Here is a 22963-nt window from a genome sequence, read left to right on the forward strand (position 1 = left end):
GACTCTCTTTAGGGCCGTTTTGTGGGTACGCCTACGGATTGCATAGTGCCTGACAGACCATATCGGTACGCATTGGAGAGATCTGTGGCAGCCCAGTATCATCGGGTGCTCGACGCTGCTGTATAAAACGGGCCGCTGATCTGGAAAAAGGGGCCCAAACTGCAGCACCATGTCCTCTCGGCTTGCATTCCGGTTCATACGCCGCCGTCCCGCCCAGTCTTCACTCTCGGTCCCGGCTGGTATACTCCGGACCACACCTTGCAGGCTGTCTTCGTCTGCCAGTCACTTCAGTGAGCCGCCCATTTCCCCCTTGTTCCGTGCCCGGGGCCGTCATGCTTCTGCTGCTCTAGCGGCCTTGCTGACTTATCGGCCGGTACGTTGCCGCCTTAGACCCGGCCACTGCCCCCGCGTCGCCGGTTCGGCCTTTCTTCTTCCGGGCGATTCTGTCTACCCTCCGCTTTTCCTTCCGTGCTCTGTTTCTCACAACACTCGGCTTTGTGATCGCGGCCGCGCCTGCTTACGATACCATGGTTGCCATCGCTTCACCGCCCAGCGACGCCGAAACCGTCTCTCTATTTACCCCCCAGGATGACGACGCCCAGGCCAAGGAGGACTTTATCAACTCGCATCCCCTGACTCTCTCCCTGAGGGCCAATCCCGACTTCATCGAGTCACGCCCACACATGAAAATTCCAGAGGCATGGCGAAAACGCAATCTGACGGGTGGCGTCCTCATGGGTCCAGGAAAAGTGGTGGTTCCGCCCTTCAGCTTCTCCGAGAAGACGGGAAAGAACTTTGTACAGATATCCCACGTTGGAACTGATCTGTGCGGCCACATGGGCGTCATTCATGGCGGTTTTCTGGCTACCATGCTCGATGAAGGATTGGCCAGATGCTGTTTCCCCGTGTTGCCTTTCAACGTCGGCATGACGGCCAAGTTGGACATTAACTACAAAGCTCCCGCCATGGCCGACCAGTATCTCGTCTTACGGGCCACCACCGTCAAGGTGGAAGGACGAAAGGCTTGGGTGGAAGGCCACATCGAGACACTCCCGTCCAAGGAAGGAGAGGAGCCGACCGTGTTGGTGACAGCGAGCGCCCTCTACATCTCCCCCAAGCAAGCAGCGGTACGTTGAAACATCTCTATTGGCAGATTTGGAGTCTGTCAAGCTAATTCTGGAATGATCAGACAATGGCAAAAGTGTATCCCGTCAAGTAGTAGCTCATAGAGGACATTGTGCCTGCAGCCTGTAATATGGCTCCTCGAGGAACACCTGGCCCGCTGGCTGTGGGACGTACAAGTATCAAAGGAAGAGGAGTGGGCAGTCGAATGAGTGCTCTGATCGGGCTTGGTGGCCCCGGACACACGGCGGAGTTCCGGTATTACTTCGTAGACAAGGTGGGTGGAATAGATATACTAGACGCTCTTAGATTTCTGGCATACCTACAAACTCGCATGTATATCAATAGCTAAATACATTGTATGCAATTCATACCATCCTGTAGGGCCGAGTGCCCAAAAGATAGACGGGATGAAGAAGTGGGTGTAACCTCGTGGTAGGTCGATAAGTACGAGAGTACCTAGGTACTGCGGTACTCGGCACTGTCGGGCCCACTTCTGTCACAGAAAGGGCCGTTGAGAGCGATTGCGCAATTGCTGAACCAAGCAGGCGGGACAATACATATCCACCGGCTTTTACACCGGACCTAACTTAAGTGGTAACAACAGTATAAAAAGAGTCATTCGCATCTTTTTTCCCTCCCTGTTACCCATTTTTGCCTGTTCTCTTGCGCGCGTCAAAGGACCTGAACGGAATCCAGTCACAACCACCACAACTAAGATCACAGTTGCCGCGAACAGTCACAATGGCGACGTGAGTCCAGTTCCTCTCCCGCCCATTTATCCACATCTTGCCAGGATCGCGGGGCTTCCAGGACAGGTAGAAGACTGACTGACTGACTGACTGGGGGCATATACAGCAACATTACCTGGCATCCGTCGCTTTCGCGACATGAACGCAACCAGTTGCGTGGCCAGCGCGGTTTCACCATCTGGTTCACAGGCTTGTCAGCATCGGGAAAGTCGACGGTGGCAACCGCCCTTGAGCAGCATCTCTTGCACATTGGCCTGGCCGCCTACCGGCTGGATGGCGACAATGTGCGTTTCGGGCTGAACAAGGATCTTGGTTTCTCGGAAAAGGACCGCAATGAGAACATTCGGCGCATCGCAGAGGTATGTCCAATCCCAGCTCCCAACCCTTCTCCCCTTCACATTGTTCGCTTCTCGTGCTTACTCCCTTGGATTTTGCCCCTTTCAGGTAGCCAAACTTTTTGCCGACGCTTCCACAATTGCCCTGACCTCGTTTATTTCACCTTACCGCGCCGACCGCCAGATCGCGCGTGACCTCCACGCAAATTCGACGCAGGCTGGAGACGACTCGCTTCCGTTCATCGAGGTATTCGTTGACGTTCCTCTTGCTGAGGCCAAAAAGAGAGATCCCAAGGGGCTGTACAAGAAGGCCCTCGCTGGGGAAATCAAGGACTTCACTGGCATTTCGGCGCCTTACGAGGCACCAGAGTCGCCTGAAATTACCATCAGGACAGACCTTCTGAGCGTGGAGGAGTGCGTCAAGAAGATTGTAGATTATCTGGCCGAGGCCGGTCTCATCAGCGAAACTAAGGAGACGAGATAAGCTTGAACTGGGACGAGGATACAACCACCCCATACCTGGGGACCCGTATAAGTGTGCGTGAAAGCTGATTGAAGTCATTAACCGAAACCACAAGCGGATGTGCTGTCCTTGTCAGGCGCTTTCAAGGGGAGAACACCTATCTAGTAGTGCCTACTGTCGACGACGTATATGACACATGGTGCGTGAGAGTCAGGCCCAAGTGCGCACATCTGACCATTCGCCGCCGCCGTTGCTGTCGCCGCCACCGCATGGTTCTGAACTATAACCCAACCATCAAGGAAATTCGAATTCATAATACACATAAGCCGTGTACTCGTTGCCATCACCCGCGGAATAACCTGCCGCGGCCATTTCCGACGCTAGAGAGGCATCATCTTTGGTAACCCGCCCTCGTTTGTCTCTCCCGAAGGCATTTCCACCGAGGTACGAGTATGCCTTGTCCAAAGCCGTTTTGACCTTTTTGGCCTGCTTGGGGGTGGTCTGCCACAGTGTCAGCGTAAGTCGCAGTATCGTCATCCTCGTCGAAGCCCTACCTTGACAAGAGCACACACAAACTCCAGGGGCAGACCGTATCGCAGCACTGTCTCGACAAAAACACGTAAAGTCAAGACGTGTGCCCAGACCATGACGCTCTCACTCCAACCTGACCTTGCCATGTGCAAAGCTTCGCCCCAGACTTTCTTTTCTTCCCTGGCCATGCGCTCAAGCTCGCGCTGCTCTTCCTCCTTTCCACCTTCGACGTACTTGTATTGACGGGGTGTCCACTTTTGTTCGCGACATTTGTGCAAGAAGTCGGCACTGGTTTTCTTGAAGGTTGTAACGGCAAATAGGGTGAACTCGTCATCTTGGGCTATCTGAACAGCCGACCTGGGTACAACCATTTCGGCGATGGTTTCGTAGCTCCGAAGGAAGTCTTTGCGTGCACTCGAAGGAACCACAATCAGGTGTGTTTCCAGATATTCGGAGTCTTGAATAAGGACGTCGGGCGGGACTATGGGCGTAAGGGACTTGGTTGCAAGGTTGCCACTGAAGAGCAGTCAGTGCCTAGCGGAGTAACCGAGAGACGGGGCAACAATTAGTGACTTACGTCTGCTTCCTCTGCAATGCAGATAGATTCGTCTTGACGGTATTATACTGGTTGAACTTGGCCTTGACATCGTTATCGATGTTTTGAATCTCTTTCTGCAGGTTCTCGATCAACTCGCCCAGGGGCTTGTCAGCTCGGTAGCGAACCTTGTTCCATTGGAAGGAGCAAATATAGCTGTCCGTGGGCTCTGGGCGTTGTTAGCATCGTCGGCGTAGCAATGGCGCCGTCAGTTCTACGGAGGAGGAATGCTCACTATCGTTCACCATCTTTTGCTGCGATATCTTGTCTTCATCGCCGTCGAGAATGCCTGCCAGGGAATCGGCCACTTTGGACACTACTGCCTCACAGGCGGCGTTGAGCTTTGTCAGGTCATCGGCATGCTGCACCAAGGCATCAAGTGTACCGATCTTGAAGGAGGGTATGGAAAACTTGAGTATCTCTCCATTGTCCTGGCCAATGGTGGAGGCGAGCACGGAGAGGGGCTCGTCGTCGAAGATGCGGAGAGGAAGAGAGACGAGCGAGTAGCGAGTTGTCGGTGCCATCTTGGGCGCTCCTCGGGCACTGAACGCGTTGCTTCTATGCCCACCCTACCACAGTACCCGGAGAGATTCGCTGTCGTGATGGTGAAGCTGGGCTGTACGTGCGCAACCCGGCTGCGATCGGGGAGGGGCTGCGTTGATGAGGAGAAGGCGGAACTTGTAGGCAGACTGTATTCGAAGAGATGAAAGGGAACGGCCAAGGAGCAATGCGGCGGCGGCAAGCGATGAGAAAGGGTGGATAGGACTGTTATTGGCAATGATGGGTGATGATCCAATGTAGGAGCATTGATCGATGATATCTGTGAGGTTCAGAGTGGGGAGCTGCCGAGCTGGCTGGCCTACCAGCCTACGTAAGAGGGGAGGGGAGGGAGGTGATGATGAGTGGGAGCCGATGCGCACGCGCGGGAGCTACTCTAACAGGCAGGCAAGCTAAGCACGAGCTAGAGATAACCTGATAACTCACCGAACCTACCGCTAGATGGTACATGTGCAGCACTGCAGGCATGAATTACGTATGCGCTTCTGCTAGGAACTCCAGCTTGAGGGTTGGAGATGGCGGCTAGGTAAGTACGGGCCAGCGGTACTTTACAAAGTGGAAGCGGCCAGGCACGGGCACGGTCTGTAGTACACATTCAGTACGGTACTAGGAATGGTATGTAATTACCTCGCCTGTATTTGTATCTACCAGCCCGGCATTGCAGCACTGGAAGCTCACGACGATGAGACATACGAACGTCAGGTATTGGAGGAGGGTCTCTTCAGTTGTGATGAGTAGCTGGAGAATACAATCAAAGCCAACCTTGCCATTTACCAGAGAAAGAACATGGAGGTATAGGCACAGGCACCGGTGGCACTTTCTGTAGGTGTGACCTACTATCGACCGGGAAGAGTGCCCTCGAGCGCCTGCAAGCCAACCTGTCATCCCCGCACGCTTTTACCCAAGCAGCACAGCCCGACCACCAGGGCCGACTGTACATTTCCGCACAACAACATTCAAACCCGGCTCGATTTTCTGGCGACAACCAAACACACATCTCGCCATCGTGCTCTCCCTCCCTCTCCGCGCTCGGTCGAGTTTGACCAGCTACAGAGCGTTACAACGTACATTTCGACAGTGCAGGCGCGTACCTTGACCGAAACCCCAACGCAGCCGGGGCGTCTGGCGTCTACATATCCGTGGTCGAAGACGGACTAAAAGCGCGCCATTACAGTTGCCATTGCAGTTGCCATTGCACTTGCCTTCATTCTTCACTCGTCCATGGTGCGACCGGCCAGCTCGCTGCGACTCCCGTCAGTGTACGCGACCGCCACATCAAGTCCCGTTGCGCCCTTTTGAACATCCGCGGCCGGCGGATTTGATCTCGTGGCTTACCTCTCCAGGGTTGCCTATTTCACCTGCATCTGAATCCGTCCACCATACGCACGCATACGCTTGCCCCTACCCATCTTCGTTCTGTTCCCGCCATCAAACCGTCCGCCCCCGATCTTGCGCCCGGTAACAGACAATTAGGCACTCCTCCAAGGTTAAGAAACCGTCGCCTTGTAATATGTGAACAGGAAGAGCTCTAGCTGTGCACTTTTGACCTCAATCTCTGCGGCGACAGCAGGATTTCATCCGCCCTGGCCACCTCTGGCTCTCCAATCCAGATTCTGTCGGTTGCCCCACTAGCAACCTTTACTGCCCGGGTGCCGCTCGAGCTTGTTGCGCGGGTAGAGATTCCATGGCTACAGCTTCAGGTAGGCCAGAGCAACCCTTCGTGCATCTCGCCTCCATATACGCGGTGCATCTTGCTGACTGGCTGTCATGTCGCTCTTACAGGCCCAAAGGCTGCCAGGCCAGCCGATGCCACTGTTTCCGCACCAGGTCGGCATACTCCCGCTCAGAAGGTGACTCCTGTCCCGGTGCCAAAGCCGGGATCCGTACCGTCACTTCCCCCGTCTGCGAATCAGGCTGTGGCTGTCGGGAGAACTTCCAATGCCGCCAATAACTCGGCAACTGCGACCGCCGTCCAAGGCGGGTTTGGCCTTCTTACCCCGGTCGAGTCAAACCTCCAGGACGCTGCGAACGGCCCCCACCGAGATGGCCGGATTCGGAACCCCGTCCCGAGCAAGCTCAAAGGAAAAACCGATGGATCCAAGGGGAACTTCAGCGTTATGCACATGGGGGTGGCCGGGAGGGCCGAGGCAACAGAACGAGATGCTCAAGCCAAGCGTACGAGCGAGAGCACGGAGCTGGCCGCTAAACGAGCTTTCGAGAACGGCTATGTTTCTCATAGGAGAAGCAAGTTTGTTCAGTTACCGGATGAGACGGCTGCGAAGCCTTTCGTTCCAGCCACCACATCTGCTCAGGTGCCCTATATGTCAGGCCGTCAAACTCCCTTGAATGCCGACGAGACCAAATCAGAACAAGCACGTCTTTTAACGCTCCTCCGAAGCCTTCAGCCGCTTCTTGTCGTTGATCAGATCTGCAAGGCTCTTGCTTTTTTCGGAGGCATACCTGGTGCTCCGCCGCCCGCGAACGGTGAGTTTCCCCAAAGCGCCGAGGCGAATGGTTCGGGAAGCTTGTTTGTCGGCTGGATAGCCGAAATCTTTCCCAAACTTGGAGGTAACAATGGGCAGCAAAATATGGCCCCTGTTCGCCAAATGGATGGACCTGAACCGGTTCGGCGAAAACGGGGAAGGCCAAAAGGGAGCAAGGCCACCAAGGTGCGTAAGGACAAAGGCTTGAAAAAGGGCCCTAGCAAGGACACTCCAGATACAGACCGGACACACAGAGAGGCCAGTACTGATGGGAATTGGGTCGACGTTGAGTACGGCGATACAAGTGCTCCTGACATGGTGGATGCTAATGTTATGCTGCTTGCCCAAGCCGCAAGCCCTCACCGTCAACCAGCTCATGTCGAAGCTCCAGGGATGACGCAGCCAGATGCGACTACCAGCCATGTAACAGCGACTATTCCAGCGCGTACCATGCAGCATCATGGACCCGGCAACAACAGTCTTGTCGTTGAGAGCCCGGGGAACATGAAGAAGAGAGGCCGGCCTAAGGGGTCAAGAAATCGTCCAAAGGTGTCCGATGCGGCTGTTCTTCCAAGACAGTCAGTCCAGCCAGCCGATAATTCCTACACTTCTGCTCAGTTATCGCAGACATTGGAAGGTTCGCAGCCTCAACCGGCCAATGCTTCATTTACTGCCGTGAACTCCGTCACTTCTGCCAACTCGGCCAAGAAAAAGGGATCACGACCAAAAGCTTCCGCTACCAAGAAGCAGGTGGACGCTCTCGCAGAAACGGACATTTCAGGACCAAACGAACTACAGACCACGGTACCATCTGCTGCTAAACAGCAACAGACAGTGGGACTGAATGGCAACCCAACCCAAAAGCAAGTTCAGCAAAGCGTCCACTCTGATCAAGGATTACAGATTATACCAATTGGTGCGGTCCCAGCTCCAACTACTATAGAGTCTGCTCAGGTGCTTGGCAATGCGGGCCAGAAGCGAAAACGGAAGACTGCAAAAGATGTTGGTGTCGTTGACAACATCAACGGGATCGGTTTGACAACTCCGTCCTCCAGCGCAGTTGCTCTGCCCACACCATCCACTCAGCAGGGTTCTCAACCTGTGACTGCAATCACGGCAGTGGGATTCCCCCCTGCGAAACGGCAACGAAAAAGCAAGGAGTCTAGACCTAAAGGGAAGAAGTCGAATGATATGACGGTTCCAGACTCCATCGAGCCAGCGGCCTCCTCCCAGATGAAAGCTGCCACTCCCGCACCAGTTCCCAGTCCAAATCAAGCGCCTGCGACCACCCCCGCTACATTTCATACGGCCCCTGGAATAGGGTCAGAAGTGACTCCTGTGTCGTCGTCAGTGTCCCTTGAACAAGTTATGCCGTTAGCTCATTCGCCTCAAGGTCACTTCGGCGTTCAGTCTCCGACGATGGAGAATTATGAAGCTCAGCTACAGGCGCAACTGGAGCTGAAGAGCGACATTGACTCACAGCATCATAGCCTTACTCCAAGACCCATAGTAACAAATCATCTTCAACAGCAACAGTCACAGCAAAGACAGCAAAGGCAGCCACCGACCCAACAACAACCACGACAACCGTCACAATCGCATACACAACATTCCATGCCACAATCACAGCCTCACCCTCAACCTGAATCATCAGCACAGCAACCTCAACCACAACGACCGCAATCGATTTCACAGCAACCATCGCAGCAGCATCAAACCTCTGTTTCACAGCCAAGTACTCAAGGACAATTACAAGCTCACCAGTCCCAGACCCCAAGCCCCATGATATCTCAGCAGCAAAATAGGGCAACCCATCATTATACCCAGTACCGCCCCTCAACATCGCCATATAGTCAAGGCCAGCAGCATCAGCATAGCTACTCATCCCCTCAGCAGCAATCTCAAAACTTTACTGCACAACAACAAGCCCAGGCAACACCACAGCCTACCCCTGCTCAGCAGTATTCAAACACTCATCAGTTACCGCCCTACGGTTCTAGTCAACAGTCGTACCAGAATAGCCATAGCCACTACAACGGGACTCAGCAGTCAGTAGCTTCACAGCATCGCTATCAACAACACTTGGCCACAGGTACAACGACCGCAGGCGCTTACTCTGCTCACCAATCACCCCAGTTCGGAGCTTCATCAACAAATGCCTTTAGCTCTGCAGACACTGGTTACCGAGGGTCTACTGGGAGTACAAGCAACCCGACCTACGGGTCACAACAGGGTCAGTCGTCGGCGCCATCTGCGGCTTCGACGTACCGAACTAGTAGTACGCATAATATGGTCCATCAGTCACCGTCTTATACAACGAACACTGGAACAGCACTGCATCGTTCTTCGAGCACAAGCCACCCGACTAGTCAAGGGATTCAAGCCATCAGTAACATGCAGTCTTTCGCCGGGACGAACAACACCGAGTGGGACTTTTTGAACCCAAGTACCCTCGACAGCGCTGGAAGTCAAGGGGCTCTGGCCATGAACGGCGCCGGGTACGCTATGAATACCGCTAGTGTGAGGTCAACCTCAAATTCAGGGACGCCTTTCACTGCGAGCACCATGGCCAATTTCGATGCTTCAGGGCTTCCGTCGTTAGGAGGTAACAACAGGTATTTTGAACTTGGACGGCGATAATCCACAACTCTACCTCACCATTCACGTAGAGGAAGGTTGGTCAGGCTCACCCATGCTCAAAGAGAAATTGGCTCGGACTTGGAGGACAACGAATCTGAGTGAATACAGTACAACGTAATGTCTTACCCCTATAAATGTACTACTACCATGCCGATATTCGCGCTCGGCAGTGAAATGATTTGACGGTTTATTTTGGCCGATCACGCCCGAAAGAGCGAGCAAAAGGGTTTCAGGGAAATGCGGGTTCTACTGATAACACCGCGGAGGCTTGTCATGTGTTTTTCCTATCTTTTTTCCTCTCGAGAGATATCAAACGCGTCATGGACCAGCTACAGAGCGCCCGATTCCGTGAGCGTACGATAAGACACTTGAAAGATTCAGCGCAAGTCGACTGGTCTCCTGTATATCCAAATGCACTATTAATGAAACTTGTTTCTGACAGGATCGCGTCACCTTGAAATGGTGTGCTTTCAGACCATCTCGAGATGTTGTTATAAGCAGGACGAACCCACGCGCTATTTGATGATTGTGCAACTCATTACGTATGTGTTGTGTTCGTCTACTGGCTCTCGAACAAGCCACGGAATGTAATTTGAAAGAGACCATGTTTCTTTATATACTCCGGTCCCGTGCTATATATGCTTTGCCGCAAAGAAATGCGACACTAAGAAAAATGAGGAACTCTGGAGCCGATCAAGCCGTAGCACGTTCGACGGAGAATTTGACAAATGACGCGCCTGGTTTGTGCCTCTAGGATATCATCTAAAGACACCGGCTGCATACTAAGACTACATATGGAGTGTGGAAGGAAGACAAAGCAAGAAATGTATGGATACCATCGTATAAAAGAGAAACAAAAATTTAACGCCTTTAAATGCTTTTAGTATAAATACCCCGGTACAAAGTGCAACAAGAAAAAAAATGGATGAAAAACGCCATGGGCATCCGCCTGATGAAGCCGTCTCAGTATGCGCTGAACTGTGGCTGTGTGGATAGGGAAACAAAAGTCCAATACCGTAGTACGTGAAGTATATTCCCTCCATGTTTCTGCTGCAGTAGGAGAGCTCCTGGGGCAGGACAAATGAATGGACTGCTAAGCTCACTCATTCTAGGACATCCTCCTCGATCGCCTCAAGATTGGGTCGTACAGACTCGGGGGCAACAGTGCCATACAACCACTGGTCTTCCTCTTCAAACCCGTCTTCGCAGATCAGATCGGTGAATATTTGAGCGTTGCGCTTAATATCAGAGGCACGTTCGACTATTTTCCGTTCCAAAATCAGGGCCTCGGCGGTTTCCAGAAAGATTTTTTGCAGTATCGGGAGGTCGGAAAGCAGCAGCTTCAGCTGATCCCGGGCCAGTGGCCCCATAGGCCTACCAGTAGATAGGCTAGTGTTGAAAACGAGATTGCTCATCGGATCTCTGGTTGTCATACCGGCGTCTCCAGAAATCCGAGCACTGGCCGCCACCGCGTCTCCTAACGAATTCTTTCCCATGCTGAAGGAGGACTTTTTGCGTTTCAATCCCAGCATACCCCGTCTTTTCTTAGTTTCTTGCTCGGCCGTGTCGCGTGTGATGGAGTTGTACCAGTTATCCACAGCCGTCCGCCTTGTATTGTACCCTTTCACCTCCCATATCCTTTCCACATCTCTGAGGCCCCCAATGCACAAAATCGCAACATGCACCTCATCCGGCGGCTTGTCCCTCAAATAACCCCTGATCGATCTTTCAACTCGACCGACATACGACGGCGGACGAAGGCGCCGGCAGAACGAGGAAATAACCAAGGGAAATACCTCGTGTACTCGAAGCAAGGTCCTGTCATCATACAAACTCATAATTTGGGCCTCTATAGGATTAATCGTGTAGGGTTCTTTGAGAAGACCCTTGCCATCATTTTCGGCGAGATATTTGAGGTGAAGATCCCGATAGGTCTCGAAAAAATGAAAAATGGTGAATAGTAGGGGGATCAGACGCCTTCGCATCCGTTCCCTTTGAGGCGCAAAAGCCTTTTTCTTTTCTTCCGTGTTTCGGAGAAAGAGCTCCCGCGATATCCACTCACACATCAGATAAGAGAGCTTAGCAGCCACATGGAGCCTGTGCCATATCCCGCAGAGATAGTGAAGATTCAGGGCCGATGGTGAAGGGGGCGGGTATAGTCGTTTGGCATAAGCTGGGAGGTGGTTGTCGAGATGGTGGCGTGCGATAGGGGCTTCATTGAGCGATATTAGAGCATGTAGCGACCGCGATGTCAGTCGCAAGTTGAGAACGTCAGAGAGTGGGAGTGAGGCAATGATCTCGATTTGCAGCTCGGTAGGCAGAAAGTGGAATTGTCGATCGAAAGAGGTGCTCTGCCGGGGCAACGGCTCTGTGGCCGAGAAGCGACGTTCGCCTTGATCCAACGAGTTAGAGCTAGATGGCGCCTTGGCATGGAACTTTCGAAAACTGAGGAAGCCTTTCTTCTCGAGACGCTTCGGCTCGCTGGCCCTGATTGCTGCATCTTCGGCTTCGGGAGGGTGGGCACCTCGTAGAGGGAGAAGGAACTGTGAGGGCGGCGCGGCAGTGGAAGGTGGTTGCGTAGCGCTTGTGACCTTGTCCAGATATCGCTCCGAACCAAACTCGGTGATGTGTAGAGGATCCATCTCTCCGGGTGTCTGCCGGCCAAGGAGGCGCCCAGGGTCAAGAAAGAGTTGAGAAGAACCAGGACAGGCTAGAGAGATGGCTCATGTGTTTTTTTTGGGGCGGGCGGCACCTCCTCCTCCTTACCGATGCCGCGACAATACAGCCGTGATGGTCGATGTTCTTGTGTCGAAGGCGCAAGCTCGTCGCAGTTCAAACATGGTGAAGCATCAGTGTCGAGGAGTAAAGAGTCGAAATTGACCGGCCCTTTCCACCGTATCCACCAAAGACGTGATGTCGTGAAATTGAAGCCGTCGAGACGTAGGAGCGGGCGAGTGACGCTGAGAAAGGTTCGGTCGGGACCGGGCAGTCTTGGTCGCAATCAGGTTCGCGGTTCGCAAGTGGGCACTGCGCGTCGATCAAGGTGCAAGCGCCACCGTGAAATACGATGGCTCAAATGGATCGCTGGACGAGGTGATAACGGCGCCGGCGGCTGTCACCAAGCGACAGGAGGTAGGCAGTCGGGACTGTCAGGCAAAATCGGCTAGACGGGCGGATTGAGAAGACAGGCGCTTCTGATTGTCGAAATCGTCAGGGCAGTCAGTGATGTGGTCGCAGCTGGTAGGCGAAAGGATGTCCGTCAGTAAAACGGCGAAGAAGTCGGATTCGGGAGACCACAAGAATAGGATGTGGACCGACCAGCCTGCTTGTACCTCCTCGATCTAGGAGACCCTCGGGCCCTCGTGGAGTAGTTGGGATGCCGAGACTCGGGAAGGGGAAGACGGAATTGGATCAAGGTGGATGTAGTATGTGGTGTACGTGGGTAGGTTCTGGTGGAAGTGGAAATCTGGAGGACCTACAGTACCTACGGACGGGGCCCATTGGTGTCTACTGTGCAGGTACCTATCTGGGGTGTGGAGGTCGGGTGTTTGTAGCAGGAAGCGAAGTACCCCGAGCTCGAAGTGACCCGCTACCTTACAGGTGAACACTGAGGTTTACAAAGGACCGAGGCCGGCCTGCTCACGCGACAATGGACGCTCAAGTGGAAGTGCTGAAAGTTGATACTATCAAGCTAGATAGATACTGGCCGGTATGTATGCGGTATCCGTTTGGGTCACTCCACGCCACAGCAACTTAACGACACATGCACACATGGTGCTTGCTGCCATGGATGGAATCGCCAAGTTCGTGACGGAAATCCGGGGTAGTAGATGGATCCTACTGCTGCTGATGTGGAGGGTGCCCAACCCGAAACTGGAACTCGTTGAAATGTCCTGTTACCTCTGTTCATGCCTGCTCTCGCAACTGCCCGTTTTCACTGACATTCGTGCCGTAGGACCGCCGACGTGAATTTAGCTTTGGCTCCTTGGCTCGGGTCCCGATGATGGTACGTATCTACATCGAGGCTGCCAAGTATGGATGGACCACGGCGCTTTTGCCGGTCTAATAGTGGAGAGACACAGAAGGTCCCGTCGGGGCCACTTCAGCACCTGCAGGAAATTCCACACTACGATTCGGTACCTGAATGTGTGCGATGGAATCGACGCTACATGATGTACATCTGATAGCAGCCTGTAGGAAGAACAAGGCGATTGCGGCCGAGTGCGAGGGACGTACCTAGGTACAACGTAGAGGTACCGTACATGTATCATCCATCAAGATTCCCGTCCTCTCCTCGTGGAAGGCAGGTTCCAGCACTGGTAGAATGGAAGGAAGCTGAAGGTATCCCCGAGGCCGCTACCACCACAACCACCCCACGAGTCCATCTGTCGTGCAGTGTACCTTACCTACCTCTACACTACTGTGTACAAAGCTGCTGTGGCTTGCATGTGTTTTGAAAAGGCACTTTATCCCAACGTTGCTTTGTGGCACTATGGGCAGCTCGCAATTTAGCCGCAGCCAATCAGAGTATACCCAAAACACCGAGCTCGGGAAAATGCCTGCGGACAACAGGTCTCGGGGCTTGCGCCAGAAATGGAAAAACAACAAAAACTTCCACTTACATAGTACACACCTCCATGTACTAAACCTTCATGGCAGACACTCATCAACAGATTCTACGCCTGTTTTCCTGCGACTACACAGCCCTGATCTCAATCGAAAGGAAAGCGTCGAATCATGAAATGACCGACTTGCACAACACAGCGTACATATGGTAGCTGTACAATGCGTACAATCGTGAATCACAAATCCACCACGGCCTTACTCCGGTGATTTGTAGCACTCTTCTCCCTTTGACTTTCCGAAACCCTCTCTCCCCGGCCGTTCTCTCCCCGGCGTTTTCGGCGGTGCCGCCACCGTCACGGCCGACGGGGCCGCATCCCGTGCTTTGTGAGCACCGGGATTGTTCCCCCATCTCCCGAGGCCGACTCTGATGTTTGGTTTTGCGTCGTGTTTGACGGGTTCGTTAAGTGATCCTCGTGAGACGTCGATGGCGCACACTCGTCTCATTGTCGTTGCTCGCCAAACATCCAGCAAGTAAAAGGTTACGTTACACCTGCCGGCAGGATGTCAGTCTTCCAGGTATCAAGCAGCCAAGCGCGAGATAAGATTGTGTTTCGGCGACTGAGATGGTTATATACTACCTCTACGTATTGCCCACGGGAGCATCTACGGTGCTTTTGGCTTCGACGAGATATCTATAAGTACTCAAGATTGACAAGTGCGAGCAAAAGTGTCTTCTTAAAGCGCTGTCCAATTACCAGCTATTCTTGTTATCTCTACATCTCTACCATCTTAGATCCGTCTTTTGGCATTATAAAAGCAGAGCCAGGGGTCCATGCGGTCTAAACATACCGACAGTTTGCGTGATATTCGAGTCTGTTCTCCTTGATATCTCATTGAGAGTCGCTCACTGGCTCCCGCGTTGCGAGCGTCCCAGAAGATACGCCATCACACAAGATAACCGACTGACAGCGGCTCTTCTACTCCGAACTAACTCCAAGCTCGATACTAGACGGATTATACGTCCTCTTAACCTCCTTTGCTAGTCTGCCATGGCCTAGCCCCGATGCACAAATGTTGGGTGACACGGCATTCGGACAGTGGCTGTTGAGCCTCCTGGAAGTGATCGAGACCCCAACACCAGGTTTTTTTTTTATCCTGCGCTCAGGCTCGAGACGGTATTGAGAACTTGAAGGCCAAAGGCATCGAAGGCACCAAGATTCTCCAGCCCGTGGGGGATACTTCAGCTGCTGCGGAGTCTGGTATTATGTGAATGGGGAAGATTCAGAAGATGGTACAGGCAGGACTAGCCACGGGAATATTTCATGGAAGCATAGATTGGCAGTGTTCCCCATCAGGAAAACAGTTATTTCGGAAGCGGCATCAAGACTCAAGGTGTGTATTCTAGTGACGCCCTGGGCTCCTATCCCGTCACTTTGACAACCACACTCCAAGAGAAAGCATCGAGACCAGATATCGACCCTTACCAACGAGCTGCCAACAGCCTCCAAAGCCGCTTTCGCCCTCTCGGGCTCTGGCAGGCATGAGTGTCCCAACGTTTGCTGATTTGGGTTGCCAACGCCTACCCATCTCCTTGGGAGTGGTGAATTATCTCCATGGGGCACCATTATAGCACGAGTGAAGTTGGAACTCGACGGCACCACCAAGGACGAGTAGTTTCACTGTTCCCATGACTCCGCATAGCCCTGAAATGAGTCGCAGCTCTTGTTGGCATGTTCTCGTATGTCCCCTTTCTTCCCCTGTTCTTTTTTCTTTACTTTCCGTCCCGGTTGACTGGCATCCGGAGGAGTTCGAAGAAACTCCCACACGAGGCTAAGGGCATCCAGTTGTAACAACCACGCGCGCTCCGGTTGGTTCCTTATCTTAAGGGGAGATCTGCGTGTTTCCGGAAACCACACATAATCATTGGGCCCGTTTTGACCTATGCAACAGTAGACGGCTAGGGCCAGGGCATACGTCTTTAAAAGACCCGTTTTCGCCTTAGTTACATCAGTATGGGAAAAAAAAGTGCCCAAGGCAACGCACCTGAGGTCAAGTGTGAGCAAGTAGAGCTTCTTGAGACCCAATTTCTGGTATTGATCAGATACTATACCTTCATAACATGGCTGTAAAGGCCTTTCAATTGAGCACAGCGTTAGGTTGCTTGAGGCCATCGGTTTGCTTGGTATATTCCAGCGTGCGTGTTGACAGTCAGCGCTCCACGGTCCAGACGGGGACAGAGACGCACTCGTCGTTTCATCATCGCATCATCAATCATCAGCGCCATCCACCAACTCTCCCCTCGTCCCATCTCTCCTTGCGTTCCTGCCGCAGGTAGTATAGCTTCTTAGCCTCCCGATATTTCCTGACCCAGTCGCTGGCCTCCCGCTCCGACGCAGGCGCGCCATCCCCACCGCTATCAAGGAAACTTTCCTCGAGAGCACAACACACGGCCTCTTGCTCCTGCAAGCCCTGGCTGAGCCGTTGGTATAGCCGTGCCGGGGCAAAGGGGGTGAGAGCATGGTCCATCTCGGCTTGTTTGGCCCGCCATTGGCGTTCGAGGGCGTGGGTCGACAGAAGCTGAGCTTGAGTCGACGATCGTTGGTTTGCGAGGCGTGCCTCGAGGTTCAGCAGCTGAGCCGCCCGTTGTACGTTCTCGCCCAGCGCAGACTGCAACGCGTCGTGTGACGCCTGTAGAGAGGGGTGGATGGTTTCCGGTGAGTGTGTCAAGGCGGAGAGAAGCGATGGGTTGGAGAGGATCTCGGCGAGATCTTGCTTGCTATTCCAGCGACCAGATGGCGTCAGCCACTGAAGTACTGATCCAAACAATCGCTCTTGTAAACGGAAAGACTCACGACTTGTCCTGCAGGAACTTGGGCAACCATTGCTCGCCGGAGTCCGGGATGGGTTGCCCGGTGGGGGCCGAGACTACATGTTGAAAGCCATCGGCACCGGGACCCCCTGTCTCCGGACGTTGGGGGGGCCGTGGCGACGGCGAGGTTTCCGGGGTGTTTATGCGTGTTGCCTCGTGGCTTGCTGATGGCTTGGGCGGCGGAAGAGGTGGTGTGTGAGAATACATCTTGTTCGTTGTTTAAAGCTGTTCAGGGACAGCCGAACGTGGTTGTGTTTAGAATCCCAGGCTAGATTCACTCATAATCACACCAAAGTACTTCCTGGCTTTTAACGTGTGTTATGCAGCGTAGATGATCAACCTATGTAGTTCGTGGGCTTGGTCCACGTAGTGGGTAGTCACGCGTATTTGTGTAATCGCCGTACAAGGATGCATGCTTACATACACCCACCGGTACGTAACGGACTCGAGGCGGAAACTTTCGATTTACCTACGTCATTCAAGACCATACATCAACTACATAGCTTTTTTGTGGCTTGCCTGTCACAGGCTAACCGCTCAGTTGCCAAAGGAAACAAATGCAAAAGTAATGCTCAATTGGCCATCAAATGCGAGCACAAGTGATTGTATTTCGTTACCATTACGAGATAAACATCGCATCCAGCCCAGCCCGCTCTCTCAAGAATACGAGTCAACTAACGACCGTAGATCAATTAAACCAAACCGGAAAGGCCGGTGGTCCATAACCAGCACCATGGTTTTCGACACCTTTGCCTTACGCATCAAGCTCAACGTAGTTGGCGGGGAACAGACCTGACGCTCCATTGTAGTGGCCAAACCACCAGTCATCATCGGGAAACTCCAAACCCGTAATCGTGGCTCCTTCGGGGAAGCTCAACTCTATACCGATTCGTTAGTCACTGCTAGGCCTGGATTTCGCGGCTTGTATATGCCGGGCTTGCGAGCATCACTTACCATTATCTTCTGCTGCCTCGTAATCAAACTGCGCCGTCGCTGTTGGACCAGCGACTTGACCGGCCGGAGTTGCGGGTGCTACCGCTTCGGCCTGCGCAGGTGAAGGCACAGCAGGGGCTTGAGTTACCGCTGCTGTTGGGGCCGCACTGGAAGCAGCAGCAGGCTCATCGTCTTCCACGACTTCCACGTAGTTGCTAGGGAAGAGTCCACTCTCCCCTTGCGCGTTGGTTCCCATCCACCAATCGTCATCCACCATCTGAATGTTGGTGACATACTCACCTTCCCGGAGATCAATCTCATTATCCTCGGCCTTCTCGTAGTCATATTGTACCAAAGCACGCTTGCCGCCATCTGAACCAGCCTGCTGAGCCTCGACATCATGGCCAAGAGATTCGCTGGCAACATTCAGGGCGGCAGCACGCGGATCGTGGGTATCCTCCTCTACGGGGAGGTCCTCTTCTCTCGGTAGCTCCTGCGGAACAGGCACCGGGCGGGGTGGCAGATTACCAGCTGGCTCCATCTCAGGCACTGCGCTCCGAGCAACTGGGACTGCGATGCGGACAGGGGAGGAAGGCTCTTCTTCGTCCTGTGCACGGACTTCTTCTTCCAGCTGTCTTTCATCGTTCTCTTCCTCGGCGTCAGCAACAGGAGGCCGGGATGGCAGGCCAGGAAGGGCAAAGCCACCGGAAGGACGGCTTCCGGTTGGCAGGGGCGGCGGAGCATGCTCTTCCTCACCAGTGGCCGGGCCGGGAGAAGGCACGCTTGGTGCTGACCGTGAACCCGTGTTGACCGCCACGGGTGCCGTATCCTTGAATCTATCGCGCAGCGCAGATATGCCGCCCGCCGGTGAGGCAGGTGCTTCAGGCTCCCATTTCTCTTGCGAGGCGCTGCCTCCGGTTGCGTGTGTTTCAACACCTCGGCTGTAATTGGGTGCCTGCACAGCCCAGCTCTTCCCTGCGTAACCGCTCTTCCATTCGCTCCCGCTCTTCTGAGCAGCAATAGGCGCAGCGGCGGGAGAGGGCGTGGACACAGGTGCAACTGCACCGCCTTGCTTGGCCTTCTTCTCGGCCCAGATTTGGGCCGGCGTCTTGCCTCCCTGATCCGCAAATGTTCTGCTAGCAGAGGCAATAGGGGTAACGGCGGGAACCGCAGGCGAGCCGAAACCCAGAGGAGCCGGCGTAGGAGCTTTGGTGCCGGTAAATGCAGCGCTGCCTACAAACTTCTTGGCAACCTTGGGCTTGGGAAGTTCGGTCAAGCGTTCTGCTTGCGTAAATGCGGCAGTCCTCTCTGCCAGACTCTTGGGCGTCTCCGATTCTTCCGGTTCAGCAGGACGTTGCTGAGCCTTTGCGCGAATGGCAGCAATATCAACCTTGCCCACCGGTTCGTAGGCTCCCTTCACGGTGGCAGGCCGATCATCTTGGGTCTTCTTTGCTTGGGCGCGGAGAGCAGCAATATCAATCTTTCCAATGGGCTGGTAGCCACCCTTAACAATATCATCCGGCCGGTCATCTTGCTTTTGGGTTCCATCGGAACGCGAGTCATCTTTGTTCTTCCTGAGTTCGGCAATGTTGACCTTGGTCGGCTGGTAGGCAGACGCAACCTTCTCCAGCTGGGATCGAGTGACTGGCGGTGCATCGGCACCCCAGCCGTCATCGTCCTCGCCCCCGCGGTTCCGCGTCCGCGCCGCAATAATAGGGTTGAAAGAGCCGGCCGATGTAGAGGCAGTCGGGGTAAAAACGGGCTTCTTGGCAACGGGAGGCGGGGCAGCGGCTGACACGGGTGCCGAACCGCCGGCGGTATACTTGGCGCCTGAAGCATCGGCGACCTTTTGCACAATGGACTCGGGAGAAAGATCTCCGTCGGAGCGTGCTGTTATCTGAACGTGGTAGCCGTGAAGAATCTTGGAGACGGCGGCCAGGTGGCTGGTAAAGTACCCCTTTGTTCGCTCGGGGACACCACCGCCGCACCAGGCAATCAAGACGTTTTTGGGAAGTCCACTGTTGGGGTCCTTGACTTTGACGAAGGCGAATTGGATGCGGCCTTCGTTGAAGTCCTCGATCAGGTCGGAAAGCTCACCATCTGTGATGACGGATGATTAGTCGGGGCCATGGATATGGTGGGAAGGAGAAGTTGTGGGCCGGCGTGGCACTCACCGCCAGTGCTCTCGACCTTCAGGATGCTCTCCTTTGCCCCAGAGTCTTGGAAGGCATTCAGAAGAGGCGCCTGGACGGAAAAAAGGGCCCAGTGGGCGTAGGTGGGAGATGCCGAAGATGGCGCAGGGCCGTTGATGACGCCCTGATAGCTGCTCTTGATGGAGGGCCCGTTGATGGACAGGTTTAAGGAGGCCATGGTGGGCGGAGTGGCCGGCTGTGTGGAGCGGAATGGATGGGTAAACGACGCAAAGGAGCTGGGACGTTCAACAATCGGAAGGTTGTGAATTGTTGACAACTGCAGCAACGGCTACAGATTGTTGGTGATCTAGACGTCGGATCGGGGTTGGAGGTCGAGAGAGAGATGAAGAAGGTCCCGGTGTTTGAGGAGGGGATGCATGGACGGGTCAAGTCGTTAGAGGTACCACGCAGCGCTAGAGTTAGGTACCTCTAGGTAGGTAAGTGGAGGTGGAGCTCCATCTGCGCACATACGTCAATAGGTACCTCTAGCGAAAGGTGTGTCCCGGCCGGCGAGTCTGGGGCGTTGCGATGCGGACTTCAGTTGCACCCGACGGCACCTTCGTACGATGTTCGAGGCGGTGCAGCGGCTGACTGACCGACTGCTTTTCCAACGAACCCTGCCGGCTTGACCGGCCTTTCCTTGCGATGACTGACGTTACTTGTAAGCGGGTAAGAAACGTAACAAACCATACATTACGGTGTAAAATGGGCAAAGTTACCTCTACGAGGTGAAGGCCTAGCGGGCCACGCAATACGTACAAATCGGTTGCTCTTCTTTGAAAGCCGTCCTACCATAGATGGTGTGCTAGAAGCTTTGTGATGTCTGAAAGCCTTAGCTAGACAACAGAAGATGCGGAGGTAATACTGGGCGGTGCATTCCACCTTTTGCTACAACAAGAGACATGTGTCAGCTTATACGCGGACCCTTAAATCAGCTTCAAGTACCTTCAGGCATCATCTAGCAGGCAGGGTACTTCAGGAGGTAGCCAAGGTACACTAGTACCTGCGTTCCAGTGCCCCGTCCGGAGGGGCAAGCTACCACGCAAACTAGACGTATCACCCTCGAGTCCGAGTCACCTACCTCTACCCATCTTTAACCTTTGTCGACAGTGACCGGCAAACACGCCTTTTGCGTGCTTAGACTGCAGCATCCTGAGAATAGAACAGACTAACAGAGACCATGAAAGAGCTTCAAACTAGTCATTATATTACTCAAGATATCAACGTGAACCCAGTCAAGGCCCTTCTTCCCCTCCGATACCTCTTGGTAAAGAAAACTGAGGTGATCGCTAATCATTAAGTACCCTGTGCACACATATCCACAACGCCCCTTAACCCTTTCCGAACTAAGAATGTGATTGACCATCAAACGAATATGCTGCCGTCCGCTGACAGACATCCCATGGACGGTAATGTCGGTGGTCAGGGAATTTGCCAATCCAGCTGACGAATCTTGCGGCCATCAATCTCGAGTACTGGTGTGTCTGTTTGTGTGCGCATGTGTGTGGTGTTGCGCATGCATTGCGCCCATGTTGCTCCAAGAATGATTTCTCAGAGGCTTGTGTTGTTCAAATCCATCTTCAACGGTCGAGATCATAATGCCTATCCTCTCTTAACAGCACTCGGCGAAGCATTCGCAGCAGTCAGCGCAGCATTCACAGCATTCGGCGCCCACGAAGCAGCAGCAGAGAGCCGCTATGCACCCTTTGAAGCATCCATCCCCGCCACCACTCTGCTGAGGAGGAGGCTGCTGCTGTTGATATTGCATTTGACCTTGCGGAGGGTAGTAACCTTGTGGGGGAGGCTGACCATAAGACTGCAACCGATCACGACCGGGTTAGCTTTTGTGGTTTGACGCAGTGGGCTTGTGTGGTCGGTGAGAACGCCGCCGGGAACTCCAAACTCACCTGCTGAGGGTATTGGGGATATCCTTCCTGAGGAGGTTGGTAGTATTGCTGGGCCGACATGTTTGTTGATGCGTGGGCTGATGGTAGACACTTCAGGCACGTAGAAGTAGGTAGGTATCACGGTTACCGCCGAGATTAGGGTAGTGAAGTTCACTCGGGTGCGATTACGACTGTGGCCTTGTGGGTGTATGTGGTATATATGTCGGGTGGCCGGGGACGGAGACGGGGACGGCACTTGTCGAAAAAGACGGGCAGTTGAACGGAGAGTGAATGCGGGGCGGTAAGGCGGCGTTTGAACGCGGGAGCGACGAGACGAATATAAATACTCGGGAACGGGGGCGGATGGGATGATGATGGCTGGCAGGGAGACGCAGGTGCACGGTACCTCAACTACATGGAGCATGGATATAGCCGAATCCGCGGACCCTGACAACCCTGACACCTCAACCTGACACACTTGCACCTGACACTGACTGCAGCGACCGGGAGCGGGAGCCCTGAGCCCTGAGTCGACCCTGCAGTCGGCGTGGCAGCGATCCAAGCCCGCCAAGAGCATCCAAGCCTAGCGAAGCGCCCTGATGTGCAACAAGAGTGGAGCGGTGCGGAAATAACGTGCCGATCTGATCAGAAGCCCACAAAGCTCCGGCAACGTCTGTCGTCTGCAGTGGACAAACAGCAGCATCTTTTAAAAGACGGACTGTCCTTCTTGACTTGTCCCAGTAGAACCGTTGAGTGTTGTTGATGCGATGATACAAATTGTTATTAAACCCAAATAGCAGGAACAACGCACGCAAAACAAACAGTTTGTTCAAGCAGCTTTGTCATATACATCTAGGTAACCCTATGTCTATTGAAGATATCTAGGGCCACTATGTTGTACTACGTATATGATCTCTCATACATACCACACTCTGCTCTTTTTGTTCTGCCACTCCGTACACGAATAGGTTGTAGTATCTATCTACCTACATATCTTTCAAGAGGTACCTACTAGGTAGTGGTTGTCAGATGAACATG

At 53.7% G+C, this 22963-nt stretch overlaps 7 protein-coding genes across 7 annotated transcripts; 2 read left to right on the plus strand and 5 right to left on the minus strand.

Annotated features, from left to right (window-relative positions):
* Window positions 1-527: 527 nt before the first annotated feature.
* B0H65DRAFT_435988 (Adenylylsulfate kinase-domain-containing protein) lies at window positions 528-2693 on the plus strand (the record flags this gene model as incomplete). Its single annotated transcript, XM_062825216.1, has 4 exons — window positions 528-1131; window positions 1862-1874; window positions 1981-2233; window positions 2319-2693. 4 exons carry the CDS (start codon window positions 528-530, stop codon window positions 2691-2693), a joined length of 1245 nt encoding a protein of 414 aa, XP_062676931.1.
* A 136-nt stretch (window positions 2694-2829) lies between these two features.
* Window positions 2830-4322, minus strand: B0H65DRAFT_583000 (uncharacterized protein; the record flags this gene model as incomplete). The annotated part of the gene is made up of 4 exons (XM_062830867.1): window positions 2830-3173; window positions 3227-3719; window positions 3781-3967; window positions 4034-4322. 4 exons carry the CDS (start codon window positions 4320-4322, stop codon window positions 2967-2969), a joined length of 1176 nt encoding a protein of 391 aa, XP_062676932.1. The 3' UTR covers window positions 2830-2966.
* Window positions 4323-5697: 1375 nt separating this feature from the next.
* Window positions 5698-9638, plus strand: B0H65DRAFT_331170 (uncharacterized protein). The gene is made up of 2 exons (XM_062823511.1): window positions 5698-6056; window positions 6139-9638. Exons 1-2 carry the CDS (start codon window positions 6041-6043, stop codon window positions 9477-9479), a joined length of 3357 nt encoding a protein of 1118 aa, XP_062676933.1. The 5' UTR covers window positions 5698-6040; the 3' UTR covers window positions 9480-9638.
* A 578-nt stretch (window positions 9639-10216) lies between these two features.
* B0H65DRAFT_331467 (uncharacterized protein) lies at window positions 10217-12488 on the minus strand. The gene is made up of 2 exons (XM_062823512.1): window positions 10583-12488; window positions 10217-10347 (listed from the first exon to the last, which is right to left on the minus strand). Exon 1 carries the CDS (start codon window positions 12119-12121, stop codon window positions 10583-10585), a length of 1539 nt encoding a protein of 512 aa, XP_062676934.1. The 5' UTR covers window positions 12122-12488; the 3' UTR covers window positions 10217-10347.
* A 3439-nt stretch (window positions 12489-15927) lies between these two features.
* Window positions 15928-17387, minus strand: B0H65DRAFT_331508 (uncharacterized protein). The gene is made up of 3 exons (XM_062823513.1): window positions 16898-17387; window positions 16156-16821; window positions 15928-16021 (listed from the first exon to the last, which is right to left on the minus strand). The coding sequence occupies exons 1-2, from the start codon at window positions 17119-17121 to the stop codon at window positions 16320-16322; spliced, it is 726 nt and encodes a 241-aa protein (XP_062676935.1). The 5' UTR covers window positions 17122-17387; the 3' UTR covers window positions 15928-16021; window positions 16156-16319.
* A 205-nt stretch (window positions 17388-17592) lies between these two features.
* Window positions 17593-20364, minus strand: B0H65DRAFT_331570 (uncharacterized protein). The gene is made up of 3 exons (XM_062823514.1): window positions 20022-20364; window positions 17869-19947; window positions 17593-17793 (listed from the first exon to the last, which is right to left on the minus strand). Exons 1-3 carry the CDS (start codon window positions 20215-20217, stop codon window positions 17669-17671), a joined length of 2400 nt encoding a protein of 799 aa, XP_062676936.1. The 5' UTR covers window positions 20218-20364; the 3' UTR covers window positions 17593-17668.
* A 1370-nt stretch (window positions 20365-21734) lies between these two features.
* On the minus strand, window positions 21735-22006 carry B0H65DRAFT_553126 (uncharacterized protein; the record flags this gene model as incomplete). The annotated part of the gene is made up of 2 exons (XM_062829943.1): window positions 21735-21855; window positions 21924-22006. The coding sequence occupies 2 exons, from the start codon at window positions 22004-22006 to the stop codon at window positions 21735-21737; spliced, it is 204 nt and encodes a 67-aa protein (XP_062676937.1).
* Between the last annotated feature and the right edge of the window lie 957 nt (window positions 22007-22963).

This window comes from Neurospora tetraspora (assembly GCF_033439725.1).
Source record: "Neurospora tetraspora strain CBS 560.94 chromosome Unknown B0H65scaffold_9, whole genome shotgun sequence".
NCBI lineage: Eukaryota > Fungi > Ascomycota > Sordariomycetes > Sordariales > Sordariaceae > Neurospora > Neurospora tetraspora.

Bases quoted from the DNA above. Each gene is read 5' to 3' on its own strand.
- B0H65DRAFT_331467 (XM_062823512.1), bottom strand. From the start codon at position 12,121: ATGGATCCTCTACACATCACCGAGTTTGGTTCGGAGCGATATCTGGAC.
- B0H65DRAFT_331508 (XM_062823513.1), bottom strand. From the start codon at position 17,121: ATGTATTCTCACACACCACCTCTTCCGCCGCCCAAGCCATCAGCAAGC. The intron at 16,822-16,897 runs GTGAGTCTTTCC...TCGCTGGAATAG, and splicing joins AAGTTCCTGCAGGACAAGTC to CAAGCAAGATCTCGCCGAGA.
- B0H65DRAFT_331570 (XM_062823514.1), bottom strand. From the start codon at position 20,217: ATGGCCTCCTTAAACCTGTCCATCAACGGGCCCTCCATCAAGAGCAGC. The intron at 19,948-20,021 runs GTGAGTGCCACG...CCGTCATCACAG, and splicing joins GAAGGTCGAGAGCACTGGCG to ATGGTGAGCTTTCCGACCTG. The intron at 17,794-17,868 runs GTAAGTGATGCT...GAATCGGTATAG, and splicing joins CGAGGCAGCAGAAGATAATG to AGTTGAGCTTCCCCGAAGGA.